General features: G+C 40.9%; 1 protein-coding gene across 1 annotated transcript in view; it reads left to right on the forward strand.

Moving 5' to 3' along the window:
* Positions 1-20,072, forward strand: part of LOC122556849 (uncharacterized) — a 184,233-nt gene that overhangs the window by 41,016 nt on the left and 123,145 nt on the right. Inside the window, exons 2-4 of the mRNA XM_043704102.2 lie at positions 1,738-1,940; positions 5,100-5,126; positions 10,438-10,527. Coding sequence (XP_043560037.2) covers positions 1,738-1,940; positions 5,100-5,126; positions 10,438-10,527 — 320 coding nt within the window. The remainder of the gene's footprint in view (positions 1-1,737; positions 1,941-5,099; positions 5,127-10,437; positions 10,528-20,072) is intronic.

A 20,072-nucleotide genomic window follows, 5' to 3' on the forward strand; every position in this document is an offset into this window, starting at 1 on the left:
TGCTGTTAGCCACCACACAAAGACAAACTCTACGCTGATTCTAATGGTAGTCCAATGGTTTGTGATGAAGCCAGGTGAATGCTTCTCTCCCCGGTCACTCATGAAGGTGAGGGTAAGAGGGTCAGTAACACCAGGGAAGTGCTTCTCACCATGATGCAGCTATATCTCTGACAAAGCAGGCTGCTACTTAATCTCTTCCCCAAATACGCTCTTCCATGTTCCAACAGACATGTCCCAAAGGCAAAAGTGGGGTGGAATACTCATCTTGGGAGAATAATGTCACTGAAACGCTGCTGCACCGATCCCTGTTACTTTGGATATTTTTAAGGTTGTTGACTTCCTTTCAGACTTGCTTGATCCAGCAGACTGATCTCATCCTTATTTTCAGAGTAAAATGGACCTCCCATCTTGCCCTACAGCCTAGAGCCAAATCTGCTTGGAGACATCACCGATCCATGGGCTCATCTGGTGTCTTATTTCTGATTGTCTTTGCTGATTCACTTTCCTTTTGTACAAGTCCATGGAGTTCCTACGATGCTGAGTGCTGGTGACATTTTGATATGGTGAGAAAGTGAGGACTGCAGATGCTGGAGATCAGAGCTGAAAATGTGTTGCTGGAAAAGCACAGCAGGTCAGGCAGCATCCAAGGAGCAGGAGAATCGACGTTTCGGGCATAAGCCCTTCTTCAGGAATGAGGAAATGTCGATTCTCCTGCTCCTTGGATGCTGCCTGACCTGCTGCGCTTTTCCAGCAACACATTTTCAGCCCACATTTTGATACGGTGCCAGCATTTGGCACAGTGTCATCATATCCACTACCTCTCTGCTCACCCCAATTTCCTTAGTAGTTGGCTCTGATTCTTGTGACTCCTTAAATGTTTGGTGATCTCTGGTCAAATGACCTCAGCTTCCACTTCTGATTCTAACTGCTGAACTCATAGGCTTATGGACTCATGCATGTTTAAAGCACAGGAGGAAGCCATTTGGACCATCATAACCATACCTGGCAACAAAGATATGATGATGCTAATCACATTTTTTAGCTTTTAGCCCATTGCTGTAGAGGTTATGGTATTGCAAGTGAATATCTAAGTACTGCTTAAATTTTATGAGAGTTTCTGACTAAATCAACCTTTCAGGCAATGAATTCCAGACTTCCACTACCATCTGAGTGGATAAAAAAATCTCTTGAACTTTCCTCTTGGCCTTCCACCTCTCACCTTTAATCGATGCTCCCTGGTTATTGACCCCTCTACTAATGAAAAAAGTGCCTTCCTATCCATCCTATGTAAGCCCCTTATAATCCTCTACAGTACACCTCTATCAGGTCCCCTCTCAACCTTTGCTGCTTCAAGGACAACAATCCCAGCCAATGTTTCCTCACAGCTCAGACCCTCCAGCCCAGGGAACATCCAGGTAAACCTCCTCTACACCCTCGTAAGTGCATTGATTTCCTTCCCATATTGTGATGACGAGAACTGCATAAAGTACTCCAGTTGCAACCTAACCAGCATTTTATACGATTCCAGCACCTGGTCAACAGAATTCAGTTTTGTTTCTAGAATTCTGCTGCTGGACACCTTATTTATATTTAATCTTGCCTGTGAATGTCTAAACCTACCTTGGCCTCTTACAATAATTCTGAATTTACATTGAATAATTATGGATCTCACACGATTCCCTCAGTCAAATATTCCTGGAGTTTTCTGAATTTAATGCATGTATGTTTCCTTTTTAGGTTCCCTTTGTATTCAGGATGGAACAGAATATAGTGATCAAAGTATTTGGAAAGCTGACCTCTGCACTCTGTGCATTTGTGAGAATGGAATCATCATTTGTGATAATATACAGTGTGTTGAGGAATTGCCATGTGAAGATGCTGAAATTCCATTTGGAGAATGCTGTCCTATATGCCCAACCGTTCCTCCAACGCAAAACCATGTAAGAATAAGATGTTTTAGTTGTCATTTCAACTTGTCCAGAATAAAATATTACTACAATTTACTATAGGTTAGAATGAGTAAATGTTTTTGTGGGTGGCACAGTGGTTCAGTGGTTAGCACTGCTGCCTCACAGTGCCAAGCGAGTCTACCCTCGGATGGCTGTGTGGAATTTGCACGTTCTCCCCGTGTGCCTACGTGGGTTTCCTCTGGGTGTTCCAGTTTCCTTCCACAGTCCAAAGGTGTGCAGGTTAGGTGGATTGACCATGCTAAATTGTCTGAAATGTCCAGAGATGGCCATGGTAAAATGTGGAGGTCTGGGTCTGGGTGGGATGGACTTTGGAGGGTCAGTGTAGACTCAATGGACTGAATAGCCTCTTTCTACACAGTAGAGATTCTATGGTACTGATATATTTTGTATTGTTTTACTGTTAAACACACATTCCTTATCACTAATGTAAAGTGCATGATTTATATTTTCATGTTAAGCTAATTTATATTTCAGTTTGGAATTTTAAATTTTGAACTAGTCGCATATGGGTTTTCTGTTTGTAGGAGTTTACTGATGTTAGAATTTCTGTAGCAATGGTGATTTATTTTAATGCGCAGTGTAAGAGAGAGTGTTGGAGGCTAGTGGGAATGTGTTTACACTGGGAGACTTTACAAGAAAACAAAGTAAACAGTGTAGTACATTAAGTTTTTGGATAGAATATTCTAGTTTTTTTTGTGGAAGCTTAGGTGATACACAGATCTACAAGTTTCTTAATTGAAACTAGATTGCAAAGCAGTTGCTCCTGAGAAAGTAAGAATGTAGTTTAATCCTGTTACTAGGTAACCTCAATGTAAGGAATTTAGTTCATAACTTACTGGCTAGAAGTGTTTGATTACAGTCCAGGAGGGGTGACTTAAAGGTGAGAAAGTTTAAACTTAATATTCCATGAACTCAGAAAGAGAAGATCAGATTTTTATGACAGGGGATTGACACCATGGCTAAGTCAAACCTTATGGGGGATAGAAAGGGCATTCTACCCAATGTATAAACACTGCAATAGGATATTGTTGGTATTACTGTTTGGTTTATTCTATTTTATCTTCAATTCTTCTGCATAATAAATTTCTGTTTCATTGTTAAACCCAAGTCTGCAGCATTGCATGTTTGTGCCTTAATGAATTACCACCTTCCCAAAACCAAAAGAAAAACAACAACATATCATCTATCAAGCCAGACTAGAATCTGACTTGTCCCGTTATAACAGCAACTGAGATCGCACCAGCCACCAAATAACTTCCTAAGCTTCCAAGAGGACAAGCAAGAAGTGTCTGCTTATTTCAAGATTCCCAGCGTATTCATTAGGGCCACACAATTGGTGGATGTGCTCATATCTGAAATCCTTTTCCTATTGCAAACTATGCATGCCTATTTGAAGTTTCCCCGGAAAATTAATTTGCCAGCAGTATCATTCGTTCGTAAGGAACAGACAAGTTGGTTTCGCTTGGTCTGTGTAAATTTACTGCGTCAATGTAACTCAAGAATCTGACCCAATATTCGGGATGCTTTTATTTCAGATGCAAGAATCAATGCCTGCACCAAAGACCTACATCCACTCTCCATTCACCCAACCTGATCTTTGAGAAACACGTACTGTTAAAAGGATGAATTTATTTACTGTAATATTTATATTTTAATTTGCACTGTTCTGATCCCAGATGAGATTGCCAAATCTATATTAGAATGTGTCGTGGAACAATAATATTTTTGTTTAGAGTAGACAAGTGTTTAGTGTCACATACTTAGTAAACGAAAAAGGTCACAAGATTCCACAATACTGAATAAATGAAATAACTCCATGCAGTTAGAAAAGGAAGTAAATCTGCTATATGTATAGCAATTTCCTAATTTCCAGAATCAAAGTGTGGTAAATATGGATTTACAGACAAACTGTAATTGAGCTGACTACAGAGCATATCAAATGGCAGATACAGTCAAGAAAAATGCTATGGTTTTCTCAGCAAACCATTACTAGAGTTTTTTTTCTTTCTCTGTCTTCTGCTGTGAATACAGGTATAATAATTCAAAATCTTTGCCTTTGCTTATTTCCTATGATCAAATCCCCAGTCATATTCTGTAATGGACCAATTTCCATTGCTTCTATTCTTATTTGTTTATTTCTTGCGAGTTTGCTATCACTTTCTCATTTCTTCCTTTTCATTTATTTTTGTCATCCGCTTCTGGTTTCTAAAACTTTGCCAACCTTCCAGCACCCTGCTAATCTTTGAAATGTTTTTCTTTTTGTTTATTCTATCCTTAACTTCCTGAGTTGGAATACCAATGGTGCATCTTTCTCATCGTCTTTCACAGTAGAATACTTTTTTTGTTCAGTTATCAAATATCTTCTCAAACATCTGGTACTCTTGTCAATGGTCTTATCTTTTCACCTATTACCTAAGTGCACTTCAGCCAACTCACTCTTCATACCCTTGTAATTATTTTTATTGAAATTCAAGGCTTGAGTTTCAAACCCAAATTTTTCCCCTCTAACTGAATGTGCAATGTTTTTCTGTTATGATCAGTGTTATTCTGAGGTCCTCTGCAATGAGGTTATTGATTGTTCCTATCTCACTAAATATTACTAGATGTTAAGCAGTCTGTTTGCAGATTGCTTCTAGATTAGATTAGACTCCCTACAGTGTGGAAACAGGCCCTCCGGCCCAACAAGTCCACACTGACCCTCCGAAGGGCAACCCACCCAGACCCATTCCCCTACATTTACCCCTTACCTAACACTACGTGCAATTTAGCATGGCCAATTCACCTAACCTGCACATCTTTGAACTGTGGGAGGAAACCGGAGCACCCCGAGGAAACCCACGCAGACACGGGGAGAATGTGCAAACCCCACACAGACAGTTGCCCAAGGTGGGAATTGAGCCAGGTCCCTGGCGTTGTGAGGCAGCAGTGCTAACCACTGAGCCACCGTGCCACCCCTTGGATTATTCCAAGGAACTTGCCCAAAATTCTTTTTAAGTTCATCCTCTCTGCCACTATTGCCCATTTGATTCATCCAATTTCCATCAATATTAATTTTTGCCATGATTACTGCAGTATCTGTCTTATAAACCCTCAATTTTGTTGATTGTAAAATGTATGCTTTCATTACAGAATGATCTTCAACCTACCAGGAAACCAGTAAGTATTAATTTCTTGTTAGTTTTCTGTCACATTCTCATTTCTTCCTCTTCATTTTTATTCATCATCCTTTTCTGGTTTCTAAAACTTTCCAGATTTTCCAGCCTACTGCTAATCTTTGGAATATCCTTTTCTTTCTTTGGTTTTTTTAACATGTTGATTGTAAAATGTATCCTTCTCTCATTACAAATGTCCATGTGCTGAATGGGGACCCAGTAAGCATTATTTTTTGTTGCTTCTAAATAACTGAACAGCCTTTGATTTACATTAGATTTTGATTCTTGATAATTTATACAGATGGACATATAAAGAATCAGATATTGCCATTCCCTTAATGTCTACTTCTCATTGCTTAACAGCAAGTCTAAAAGTTTATTTTCATGTATGTGACTTTGTCGAAATAAATTGTTGCAGACTGAATGTGTGTACCCCTTCACTACCTACGATCAGTATGTTTTGTGAGGAAATAGGCATATTTGTTTTTTTCAACTATTGCAGTGAGTATTCCCATTTAATAATTTAGCAACAAGCTTTTGGGTTACAGGGAGTGGACAGGAAACTGGAATTGAGGCCATGATCATATTTAATGATAGAGCAGGCTCAAGGGGCTGAAATGTCAATTCCTGACCCTAGTTCTTTTGTTCTTATGATGTTAGAACTTAAAAGTAGTTTATTTGTTCTCACACAGTTGGTGAGATGGTGGCATAATGGTGTCACTGCACTAGCCACCTAGAGGCTCTGGCAAATGCCCTGAGACAAGGATAACGAAATAACTGCACAGAGGCCAGATCCCGTCATCAAGTCACCCTTTATTTACAAGTGGACAGTACACTGGCTGTGGCCAGCCAGCTCAGAGTCAATCCTCAAGTAGAACACAGACATAGAACATTACATCACAGTATAGGCCCTTCAGCCTTGATGTTGCACTGACCTGTGAAATCAATCTGAAGCCCATCTAATCTACACTATTCCATTCTCCTCCATATGCCTATCCAATGACCATTTAAATGCCCTTAAAGCTGGCGAGTCTACTACTGTTGTAGGCAGTGTGTTCCATATCTCTACTACACTCTGAGTAAAGAAACTAACTCTGACATCTGTCCTATATCTATCACCCCTCAATTTAAAGCTATGTCCCCTCATGCTAGCCATCACCATCTGAGGCAAAAGGCTCTCACTGTCCAACGTATCTAACCCTCTGATTATTTTATATGTTGCAATTAAGTCACCTTTCAACCTTCTTCTCTCCAATGAAAACAGCCTCAAGTCCCTCAGGTTTTCCTTGTAAGACTTTCTCTCCATACCAGGCAACATCCTAGTAAATCTCCTCTGAACCCTTTCCAAAGCTTCTACATCCTTCCTATAATGTGGTGACCAGAAATGTACACAATACCCCAAGTGCGGCTGCACCAGAGTTTTGTACAGCTCTAGCATGACCTCATGGTTCCAAAATTCAATCCCTCTACCAATAAAAGATAACACACCGTATGCCTTCTTAATAACCCTATCTACCTGGGTTGCAACTTTCAAGGATCTATATACCTGGACACCAAGATCTCTCTGCTCATTTACACTACCAAGAATCTTACCATTCGCCCAGTACTCTGCATTCCTGTTACTCCTTCCAAAGTGAATCACCTCACACTTTTCCACATTAAACTCCATTTGCCACCTCTCAATCCAGCTCTGCAGCTTATCTATGTCCCTGTGAAACCTTTAACATCCTTCATCACTATCTACAATTCTACCGACCTTAGTGCCATCTGCAAGTTTACTTACCCATCCTTCTATGCCCTCTTTCAGATCATTTCTAAAAATGACAATCAACAGTGGATACAAAACAGATCCTTGTGGTACCCCACTAGTAACTGAACTCCAGGATGAATATTTCTCATCAACGACCACCCTCTGCTTTTTTTCAGCTAGCCAATTTCTGATCCAAACCGCTAAATCACCCTCAATCCCATGCCTCTGTATTTTGTGCAATAGCCTACTGTGGACAACCTTACTATATACCTTGCAGAAATCCAATTATACCACATCGACCACTTTACCCTTATCCACTTTCTCAAAGAACTCAATATGGTTTCAGAGGCACGACCTACCCTTCACAAAACCATTATCCCGAATCAACTTATTCCTTTCTAGATGATTATAAATCCTATCTGTTATAACCCTTTCCAACACTTTACCCACTACTGATGTAAGGCTCACAGGTCTATAATTTCCAGGATTGTCTCTACTCCCCTTCTTGAACAAGAGAACAACATTTGCTAACCTCCAGTTTTCTGGCTCTATACCTGTAGACAATGATGACATAAAGATCAAAGCCAAAGGTTTGGCAATCTCCTCCCTGACTTCCCAGAGAATCACAGGATAAGTCCCATCCAACTCAGGGGACTTACCTATTTTTACATTACTGAGGAGGTTTTAATCTCCTGGCTATATTGGTCAGCAAAGGCTTATCTGATTGGCCCCGGTTAACAATCCCAATCAGGAACCTGGTGGTCAATGAGGTCAACCTGGTCCCAATCACTACAGATTCAAATCTACTATGGCAGCTGGGAAAATTTTAATTCAAAATTTTAAAATCTAGGATACAAAGAAAATCTCAGTAATGGTAATCATGCCAACTATCTTTGATATCGTAGGTCGTCATAAAAACCTAACTAGTTCACTCATTTCTTTTTGAGAAGGCATCTTGCTGTCCTACATGATTCCAGATTTACAGAAACACTTTTAACTACCGTCTGAAATGACCAAATAAGCCATTTTACTTTAAAGGAAATTAAGGAGGTGCTCATATCCCAACTTTTGGAGAAACAAAATCACCTCAAATTTGTGCAGATACAAATACTTTTGCAGCTTACATTTAACTCAGACTCTGATTCATAATCTGTGTCTTCCAAGTGATTTCCAAGCCTATGATTCCTTGAATGGGTTCAGTCCTTTAAAGTTAAAGTACGATTCTTGTGAAGTGAAGGGTTGTAAGGTTTCTTGCTGTCAAACAGCTAAGATGTTGATTTGTATGTGAACCTTAAACTGGTTATGAACTTTGGCTGCCTGATACCTCATAGCTTGTACCCATGTCTGGTTCACAAACTGGTTAATCTGAAAAAATGGCTGTCTCCAAGCTGCTTTTCACAAGTTCAAAGTCTAACTTTCTAGATAGGTTTGTGTATACCATATTGATTCCACATCAAATAGGAATGGGTGAGTTCAGAACCAAAAGCCATAGGTTTAGGGTGAGACGGGAAAAATTTAAAAGGGATCTAAGGGGCAATGTTTTCATGTAGAGGGTGGTGCGTGTGTAGAATGAGCTGCCGAGAAAGTGGTGGAGTCTGGGACAACAACAACATTTAAAAGGCATCTGGATGGGTACATGAATAGAAGGGTTTAGAGGGATATGAGCCAAGTGGTAGCAAATGAAACTAGATTAAGTTAGGATATCAAATGTTGTTGGTTAACATCTCTGAGATCAAATGTAGTTTGGATGGGAAAATAATAACAATAAAAAGGGAAGTTTTGTTTTATTATTCATCATGGGATGTGGATTGGTTCAGTACATATTGCCCATCCATAGATGCCCTTGAGAAGGGGGTGGTGATTTGCCTTCTTGAATGGCTGCAGTTGATTTAATATAAATACACCTACAATGCTCTAACGGATGAAGTTCCATGATTTTCACCCAGCGACGTATATGGAACAGTGATCCATGTCCAAGTTATGATGTTGAGTGTCTTAGAGGGGCTCTTGCAGGTGGCAAATTTACCTGCTGTCCTTGTCCTTCTAGATGGTTGCGGCCATGATTTGGAAGGCGCTGTCTAATAATCCTCCGTAATGTATCTTGTAGTAGTATGTGCTGCTGCTATTGTACATCGGTGGGAGAGTGAGTGGATATTTGGGATGTGGTCCCAATTAAGTAGGCTATTTTGTCTTGGATGGTGTTATGTTTCTTGAGTGTTGTTGGAGCTGCAATCATTCATGCAAGTTGGGAGTATTCCATCAAACTCCTAATTTGTGCCTTGGAGAGGTTTTGGGGAATCAGGAAGTGAGTTGCTCACCTCAGGAACCCTAGATTCTGACCTGTTCTTGTGGCCGAAGTATTTGCATGGCTTGTCCAGTTCAGGTCAATTTAACTCCCAGAATGTTGATAGTTTCGGATTCAGTAACACCATTGAATGTCAAGGTAAGAAGGTAAGATTCTCACTTGTTGGAGATAGCCATTGCCTGCCAATTATATAGCATGGATGTTACTTATCAGTCAAGAGTACATATTGTGAAGTCTTGCTGCTTTTAGCCATAGACTGCTTTAGTATCTAAGGAGTCGTGAATGTTGCTAAATATTGTGTAACCTACAAGGAATATCCCCACTTCTGACCTTATGATCAAGAGGAGGTCATTATTAAAGTAGGTGAAAATGGTTGGACCGAGGACACTACCCCAGGAGCTCCTCTTGGAGCTGAAATGACTGACCTCAAATAACCATAACTATCTTCCTTTGTGCTAGATATAAATCCAACCTGCAGAGATTCACCCTGATTTCCATTGACTCCAGTTTTACTCAAGCTTCTTTAGGCCACACTCATTCAAATGCAGCCTTTGATGGCAAGGGAAATCACTCTCACGTCCTCTCAAAAAGAATTCATGTCTTTTGACCACATTTCAACCATGGTTGTACTGAGCTTAGGAGCTGAGTGGTCTTGTCATAATCCATATTGATTATCAGTGAGCAGGTTATTGCTAAGCCAATCCTGCTTATTAGCATTGTTGATGACACCTTCCATCACTTTACTGATGATAGAGTGTAGACTGATAGGGCAGTACTTGGTTGGATTGAAGTTGTTATGCTTTTTGTATACAGGATATAACTGGCAATTTTCCAAATTGTTGGGCTGATGCCAGTGTTGTAGCTGAACTGGAATAACTTAGCTAAAGGTGTAGGAAGTTCTGGATCCCATCTCCTCAGTGCAATTGCCAGAATATTGTTAGGGCCTATAGCTTTTGCCATTACCAATGCCTTCAGCCATTTCTTAATATCATGTGAAGTGCATTTAGATGGTTGAAGACTATCCGTGATGTTGAGAACCTTCGATGGAGGCAGGAATAGATCAGGCAAGAAATGCCAGACGATTGTTGCAAATACTTCAGCATTATCATGTGCACCGATAGGCTGATCTCATTGAGGATGGGGGATATTTGCAGAGCTTTTTATAATTTGCGAAGAAAAATACACGCATCTGAGCATTATAGATTGAATTCCATTTATCTGTCTTTGACAATAAATGTTTTTATCTTGTTTGTGTGGTAGAATCCACCTAAAAGAAATGGCAATGCTGGACCTCCTGGACCTCCTGGACCACCAGGACCTCCTGGACCACCTGGACTTCCTGGCAATGGGGTTAGTTAACCATCCTTTAGCATGCAGTTCAAGCCTGGGAGTAGGTTATGTTAATAAAAGTTATGAATATCATTGACCTAATAATGTACGATAAACTTCATCTTCTATTTAAGTTCTGACTAACTACACTTATAGACATGTTGCAGTACTAGTCTACTAAAAGCAATATATTCTGTGCTGTCACCTGTGCAAACATCTTTCACAATGGAAAATGAATGGGTTCATAACCTATATCATGTATAGACAACAACTATGTGTAGCTTTGGAATTCATTGGAACTATTCTGAGGTTATCACAGAATCATAGAATCCTTACAGTGTGGAAACAGACCATTCAGCCCAACAAGTCCACACTAATCCTCCCACCAAGACCCATTCCTCTACATTTATCCCTGACTAATGCACCTAACCTACATATCCCTGAACTCTGTGGGCAATTTAGCATGGCCAATTTACCTAACCTGGAAACTGGGGCACCCGGAGGAAACTGACACAGACATAGGATGCATTAGTGTTTCAGAAAGGAAGATAAATGAGTAAATCCCTTCCCACAAAAAGAGCAGGTATACTGCCTCTCCCCTGTATGACTGCACCAATTAGCTTCTACCTGGAATGGTTATTTGAATCCTTTCCCAATGTCTGCACATTTCCATGGTTTCTCTGTGATGCATTTGCCCTCATGTCACTCCATATTGGATGATCAGCTGACTCCTCACCCTTACACAGGACAGGGATATAGCTCCCCTCCCCCGCACACAGTGAATGGTGTGATGTTATTCAGGCTGTGGAACTGGTTCAAGAACTATCCACAATCAGTTCACTGGAACAGTTACTTGGGTGGAATATGGACATTGATGTAAAACCTAATCATAATTTCAGTATTTTTAATTGTTTGCTTTCATCTTTGGGGAATGGATGATTACACAAGAGCAGATTATGTCAGACAGCTTTTAAGTAATGCTTCTTAAAATTAGCACTGCTGATCAGCTGCAGACAGGGAAGTTGCCTAAATTGAAATGGCTAAGTGATGTACAAAAGAGAACATTTTGATTCCACAATGCTACTTAACTGTCCTGATCCAAGTAATGTAGAAGTGTACAGAGATTCTCTTCCTTCATGGAGCAGAAGCACCTCCGGATGATCATACCAAAAGATGTTCAGTGATCTTACCAGAAATGTCAAGGACTTCTTAAATAAAACTGTGCTCTTATTTTCTGCTCACAGTTGTATCACCTCCAGTCTGAGGACTGACAATACCTCTTTCCACTTCCCTCTGAGCACCAATAATCATTGCATCATACCACTACATCTCATTTCCTAACTTTGCACACTCAGCTGTCTCTATTCTGGCCATTACTGCAATCTCTGCTTTATCTGGCACATTGTATTTGAGCTATTCAATGCACCATACAAGGAACTTGCACATATTTCCTGCTTGTTGGATACGTTGATAGAAAATGTTTGGTAGAAACCATGACTGGAGGAGGCTGCTTCCACCTGAACATTCTGTCCAGTTAAAAATTGAGCTGGTTGTCACAGCCAAAGGCAAAACTCATGACTGTGGGGGCAATCTCACCAGTGTTGGAGGAGACATTCTGCAGAGTTCCTCACACTCTTGTTTTCTGTGCCCACATTCTTTTATCTTAGATCCAACATTCTCTCTTCTCACCTGCCATGAAAAATTAAATATTTATCCCTCTCTTACATTTTTAGCATCAGAAACATGTAGACTGCCTTCTGCCACATCAGGAAGAAGAAGCTAGCCTTTCTTAATGAATATCATTGCTCAATCTGACCCAATCAAGCACCAACTCAGTGACTGCAACCATGTGCATTATGTAGGGTAGCTAGATCCAAAATAACATGATGAATGATTGGACGTAATTGATAGAAGCTGGTGTAGATGGGCCAAATGCCAGAGGTAACTGGTCACCAAGTGGTGAGGTTACATAAAAGTCTGCCACAGAGGACTCAAATGCAAACGTTGAAGCCCGAGGCTGATGGACAGGTTGCAGGAAATGCCAATGAACATGGGCAAAGTGATTCATGGCTTAAAGAAGTCTAGTTCAAACATATGTCATGCAATAGCAAAATCCAAGATGGAGAAGGTAATTAGCTCCATAAACATAAATTAGATGCCCAAGACCATGGAGACTCTTCTTGAAACTGTGGCAGATTTCACAGCTGCAGGAAGTCTCAGATAGCTGTCAGAGTCAAAAAGTGTGGCACTGGAAAAGCACAGCAGGTTAGGCAGCATCTGAGGAGCAGGAGAGTCGACGTTTCAGGCATAAAGGCTTATGCCTGGCCTACTGTCCTTTTCCAGCACCACACTTTTTGACTCTGACTCAACAGTATCTGCAGTCCTCACTTTCTCTCAGATAGCTATCATCTTGCTTCTTGGAGTCAGTGTTGCCAGGGAATTCCCAAGTATGGTGCCAAGCGCTATCTCCTCTCTGGGGCCATCAGTCCTGCAAGGGAGAGAAAATGAATGAGTTGCAATACATTTGGATGATATCCCTGTTGTTTTGAGAAAAGTCTTTGTATGTAGAAAATAGGAGTAGGAATAGGCTATTCAGCCCATCAGTGCTGCTCTACCATTAAGCATGATGTTGGCTGATCATCTATCTCAACAATGCCATATTCCCACTCTCTCCAAGCCCCTCAACTGCTGCAGCCGTTAGACATATATAATATATATCTATTTTTTTCTCTGTGGTCGGAACAGGTTCAACACCTATGAGTGAAGAAATTTTCCTCATCTTATTTTGAAGTTGCTTACTGCATATCCTGAGACTCTGACCCTTTGTTCTCAACCCATCAGTCAGGAAAAAACATCATTCCTGCATCTAATCTAACCAGACCTGTCAAAATTGTATCTGTTTCAGTGAGAGTCCTCTCATTCTTCTAAACCCCAGGGCATACAGGCCCATTAGGTCATGCACTAGCTAGCTTACCATAGTTATGTCTCCTCCACCACTGTGCTTACCTTAGTTTGTGGGGACCATTGAACACATTCCTTGAAACATGTCAGAAGCGCTGGGTTGAAATTTTAGCATTGCAACAGGGCCAACTCCTGTTGAAGATAAAAACAAGGATAAATTAATATTGCAGTCTGCAACTGCGAAGTCTTAAGTAACTCTGAATGAATGACTGTGAGCTTTCCACTTCCTGCTGCTATGGATGTGAAAAGAGATATGCAACAGAATTGAACTTTTTTCATTGTCACTAACAAAATAGCTGCAGAATTGAAAAGAAACCAAATCAATATAAAGTTTGAACCCTGCCATCAAAATCACAAGATGTATTGCAACCTAACTCTCACAGAGATGCTGAAAAGCCAGGCTTTTTTTAAAATTCACTCATGGGACATGAGCATTGCTGGCTGGCTAGAACTTATTGCCAATCTCTAGTGTCCTTAAATACGTGGTAGGGGTGAGGTGATTTCTTCAACCACTGCAGCCCATATGCAGTAGGTAACCCACAATGACTTTAGGGAGGGAATTCCAGGATTTTGAACCCAACAACAGTGAAGGAACAGTGACATATTTCCAAATACATACTTCCACTACAGAGAATTTAAGGACTTTGAAGACATGCTTTGAACCCCACATTAATGTCATTATGAGCAAAGTGTACAACATCAGAACTTGTGACATTTGACCAGTACATGACTGTACATCCAGCAAATATCTGTGGTTTTGGGCAAATGGTGAATGATCTCATCGGAGATGGCATTTTCTTAGGCACAAAGAATCTCGTCATGAGAACACATCTGCTGAGAGAAGTGAAATTTACTTTCACGGCAGTTATTAACAGAAGTTGTGAAGTCAATCATTAGTTGTGGACTATTAACAGTGGAGGCTTTGCATTATGCTGAGGACTTCATGCTAAATGAGAACAATACATTGGAATAAAGGAATAAGTATTTGCAAAGGAATAAGCGGAAAGTTTAAGGAGCAGGATGCAAAGAGATATCACACAGAAGAAAAAATGCATGTTAGGGATGGAACAAGTGCTGTAACATTTGCATGCAAATGTATAGCTAGAAAGAAACAAAGCAAGTTATTGAAATAGCTGCTGGAGAGCTGTTAACTATTGATTCTCATGAATCACTATACATAGTGGTGGGCGGCACGGTGGCACAGTGGTTAGCACTGCTGCCTCACAGCGCCTGAGACCCGGGTTCAATTCCCACCTCAGGCGACTGACTGTGTGGAGTTTGCACGTTCTCCCCGTGTCTGCGTGGGTTTCCTCCGGGTGCTCCGTTTTCCTCCCACAGTCCAAAGATGTGCAGGTCAGGTGAATTGGCCACGCTAAATTGCCCGTAGTGTTAGGTAAGGGGTAAATGTTGGGGTATGGGTGGGTTGCACTTCGGCGGGTCGGTGTGGACTTGTTGGGCCGAAGGGCCTGTTTCCACACTGTAATGTAATCTAATCTAATCTAATAAACCATAGGCATGCATCCTCAAGTCTAATGCTCATAAATGTGACCATTAGAACATTGACTGCAGAATATAAAGACCGTATCTTTTTATTACTCTGTGTTTTTGATTGTGAACTGAAATGGGAAAAGTTTGGTTGAAAAACCAAGTATTGTTGAAAGATTGCTATGCTTTTTAAAAGCAAGCTACCTAACTTTCATTGATTATAGTTGCTTGTTCAAACAGTAGTGGAAGTCAAGTTTGCAGATGAACTGGAACCAAACAGTTTGGACAAATGGAGCTTTTGTTTTGCAACAAGGAGCTGATTGTTCTGTGCAATAGGGACCAGGCATTGATGATAAACATTTTTGCCTGATAAGAACTATGTGATTGCTGCCAGGTAGCTGAACAGCTTGAGGCTGTGAATGTTTGGGTCAAGCAATTGGACCGTTGTAAAGTCAGGGATTGTCTCTTTTCTCTGCAGCAAAAAAAAACACGTTAAGTCTGAAGATAACCAGCTCATTTGCCTTTTCCAGTTGCAGCCAGACTTTTAATTGATAAGTCAAAGACCATTATAAGCGGGAACCACACTCCTTATGCTTCCTGCAAAAAAGTGAAAGTACCTAGAGAAGGAAGATCAAGAGTACGATCTGCTCAACACAAAGATCATCTCTGGAAACGTTGTTTCCCAGGGCCACTGAACTGCCTTCCATCCTTTCCCTCCGTTCAACAGTCTTTGATGAGTATTCTGCTAAAATCGCTTGCCGTGAGACTTCAGCAGTCTGTTCCCGACACCGCCAAAGATACTTCAAGGCCACCCTCGTTGCTCACTCCTCTTGTGTTGGGCCATGATGCCATCACTGCCATTGCTGAAGTTACTGCCTCGCTGATGCCCTCCTGCTGGCCAGGCAGGACCCACTCACATGCCAAGACACTGCCAATGCGGGGTTGAGAGACTGCCACAGACTGGGCACGGCTGAGAGGACGCCTCATTCGGTCTGCGCTCACACTGGGAGTGGAGGAAAGAAGAAAGGAAACACCAAGAGAGAGAAAACAAGAGACAAAAAAGAGAAAGAAATGAGAAAGAAACAGGTGGAGTGGATGAGCTGCGGCTGAAGCGGCATATTCTACTCCATCTTAGATTATCCATTTCCTTTTGCAATAAAAGGTAACATTCCATTAGCTTTACCAATGACTTGCCTAAAACTGCATACTAACCTCATTAGAACACACAGATCCCTTTGCATTTCACTACATTACAATCTGTCATAAATTATATTTTAAAAAGCCTTTGTTTGTAAAATGGTCAGTTCCACATTTCTCACTTCATACTCCATTTGCCAGAACCTTTTCCACTCACTTAGTTTATACATACGTATATCTTTGTAACCTCCTTATATCTTCTTCACAACTTACTTTCCTACCTATCTTTGTGTCATCAGCAAATTTAGCAACCACATCTTTCATCATTTCATCCATGTCATTTATATAACTTGTAACAAGCGAAGGCTCTGGCACAGGTCCCTGTGACACATCATTCATTAGATGTTGCCAAACAGAAAATGACTCATTTCTGCCTACTCTCTGTTTCCAGTTAGCTAGGCAATATGATGGAACAATACTCATCCCAGCAGACAAATGAAGCTGAGAGCCCAAGGGAAAGGAAAGGGCAGAGATCCAGAGAGCAGTTGCTAATCAAAATCCATTCATCTCAGCTGAAATGAGTCGAAAATTTGGACCAGTATCCCTAGGCATAGCAGAAGAAATTTACAATGTTTCACATGCCACTAAGTCATTGACTGCTGGACAGATCCGAGAAGATGACGAGTGTTCTTTGCCTTCCAGATGAACAACATCTCAAAGCAGGTGAAAGTGTGAGCCCAACTCAGCCTCTACTGAGCAGAGTTGCAGCCACCCTCCAGTACAGTCGAAAAGACTAGATAGAGCAAACTGCATCCCTACTGCCACAGGAGGTTCTAAACAATTGAAAGAAGAATAAAAAGACAAAGGACTCATTCTTTTAGGAGTTGGATGCTCAAGATAAACAAATGAAAGCAAAAGAAGCAGACATGACAGAAAAGCAGAAGAAAAACTATGATAAAAAACAATGGAACAAGAGAAGAAAACGATGTCCGAAGTCACATTAGAGAGTGCATTTGCTGACAGTGAAATGCCTTAACTTGAACTCTCGCAAGATAAGAGCTGTAGCAGAGATGTGGGGACCAACAAATATGAAAGTAGGCCAATAATTTGTTGGATTCCTGAACTATCGAGAAAAATTCTTACCTAATTTGTGTTACAGATCAGACCAGACGCCCTCAAAACATTTCAAGAAAGTAACACAGACCCTAACTTTGATAGTTGTTTTAAGCAGGTATAATATGGATATTCCTGAAAGGGTGGAGTTGGTCAAGTCACTTAGTTTTAAACAAAACAGAATTTCTTTACAAGATTACCGAATAAAACACAACCAAAAGAGAACAGAATACTGAATAACTTAACTCATCCAAAATCCCAACAGATCATCGCAATTTAATGATGCTGTTCCTCATACTTTAATAATTTTGATGTTAAGTTTGACCCTTGATCTAAGTGTATCTCTGTGGGCACTTGGTATCTAGTGAAAAATTTGAGTAACTCCTCTATAATCCTTTTAGCTATGACATTGCACAATGAGACGATCTCTGGAAATCTAATGGACACATCCATTATTGCTAGCAAGTACTGATTCCTACTTTTTGGTTTGGGCAGGAGTCCTACATAATCAATTAAAATTCTTTAGAAGGTTCCTCAAATGCAGGAATAGGTATTGAAGGTGCAGATTTTATTACTACCTGTGGTTTTTCAATTACCTAACGTGTATGACATGTCTGGCAAAATTCAGTTGCATTCTTGTGCAGTCCAGGCCAGTAAAAATGTTTTTGTATTTTAGCTTGAGTTTTTCTCACTCCAAAATGACCCCCTAGATGTAGCTTATGTGCCACTTGTAACACCTCCTTTCTATAACCCACTGGCAATGCGACTTGATGAACTTCTGCCTGACTATGTAATGGTCTCCATTTCCTCATTAAGATGTCATTTTTAAGATAAAAACATTCAAAGATTCATTTGCATTCTTTTTCTTTGTATGCCTTTTGATGCAATTGCTTTAAATTTTCATCTTTCTGCTGTAACTCAGTTAATTTATCTGAGCTAAACACATCTACTGTGTCATCTATCTGCTCTGGGTTTGTGTTAACCAATTGATCAAATGGGGTCTCTGCTAGTTCCACTGCACCTTTCTTACCTGTACTCCTTGATCTTTCCTGTTTCAACCGGTGACTTTGTGACCTTGTTACCACACAGTCAGGAAAAATCCCAGGATGAGTGTCCTGCAATAGTTCAGTTGCCTGAGTTTCCACTGGCTTTTCAACCACTCCTATTGGTGAATCAGCTATATCATTAGCAAGGACAAATTGTATTCCTGGAACTGAGAGTTTGTCCAGTACTCCTACCACAAATGCTCCACTCTTCACTGGACACTCTAACCTCTAACTACATAATTGAGTGTTTCTTGTCTCACCTTAAATTCCTGTTACTAATAACTTTTCTGGCAATAGTCCTTCAGAGGTACATATCCCCCCTCTTTCAACACCACAGGTTGAGAGGATCCTTTGTCTCTTAATATTGTAACCTCTCATTCTCTCTTTGTCTGCATGGGTTTCCTCTGGGTGCTCTGGTTTCCTCCCACAATCCAAAAGATATGCAGGTCAGGTGAATTGGCCATGTAAAATTGCCCGTACTGTTAGGTACATTAATCGGGGTAAATGTAGAGGAATGGGTCTGGGTGGGTTACTCTTTGGACAGTCGGTGTGGACTTGTTCAGCCGAAGGGCCTGTTTCCATACTGTAGGGAATCTAATCTTAGCCTTATGATTTTCACTGAGAATAACCTTTCCACGTGAGGATTTCTCTTTTCCCCAATTTCTATCCATCACAGATAGAAATTGATTGTGGAAGTCAAACTTTGATTTATGGACCAACACATAATCATCAGCCATTTCAGCTGCTAATCTTGCCGATTTAACTCTCTGCTCCTCCACATGAATTCTCACTACTTCAGAAAGTGAATTTTTGTACTCCTTTAAAATAATTGTCTCTCTAAGAGTGTCATAGCTTTGCTCTATTTTTAATGCCCTTATCCACCTATCAAAATTACTTTGTTTGATCATTTCAAACTCAATGTAGGTTTGTTGCTGGAAAAGCGCAGCAGGTCAGGCAGCATCCAAGGAGCAGGAGAATCGATGTTTCGGGCATGAGTCCTTTTTCAAGGGCTCATGCCCGAAATGTCAATTCTCCTGCTCCTTGGATGCTGCCTGACCTGCTGCACTTTTCCAGCAACACATTTTCAGCTCTGATCTCCAGCATCTGCAGTCCTCACTTTCTCCTCAATGTAGGTTTGACCAGGGTCACTTCTCAGATTCATGTAGGTTTCTGGCACAAGCTCATTTGCACTTAAGATGGCTTTCTTCACCTCCTGAAACGCCCCAAATAGCTCCTCTGATAGTGATGTGAATACCTCACTTACTCTACCGACAAGTTTTGTTTGGATCAACAAAACCCACATTGTCACTGGCCACCGCATTTGTTTAGCCACCTTTTCAAATGAGATGAAAAAGGCTTCCACATCCTTCTCATTAAATTTAGGCAATGCTTGAATATACTTAAACAGTATCCCATCAGGCCTTTGGCCACGATGGGGTTGCTCGTCCTCACTCTTTTCCTCACTAAGCTTACCTCAGCCTCAACCGGGGATGGCATGGGGTGGCTCAGTGGTTAGCACTGCTGCCCCACTGCGCCAAAGACCTGGATTTGAATCCAGCCTTGGGCGACTGTCTGTGTGAAGTTTGCACATTTTCCCTGTGTCCTCTTGGGTTTCCTCCAGGTGCTCGGGTTTCCTCCCAAAGTCGAAGGATGTGCAGGCCAGGTGAATTGGCCATGCTAAATTAGGTGCATTAGTCAGGAGTAAATATAGGGTACGGGACTGGGTTATTCTTCAGAGGATCAGTGTGGACTTGTTGGGCTGAAGGGCCAGTTTCAATGCTGTAGGGAATCTAACTTTCATCTCCATCCTTGTAAGTTGACTTT

This window comes from Chiloscyllium plagiosum, unplaced genomic scaffold (genome assembly GCF_037043375.1).
Source record: "Chiloscyllium plagiosum isolate Xiang-an unplaced genomic scaffold, Cpla_swu_hap1 HiC_scaffold_7, whole genome shotgun sequence".
Taxonomy (NCBI): domain Eukaryota; kingdom Metazoa; phylum Chordata; class Chondrichthyes; order Orectolobiformes; family Hemiscylliidae; genus Chiloscyllium; species Chiloscyllium plagiosum.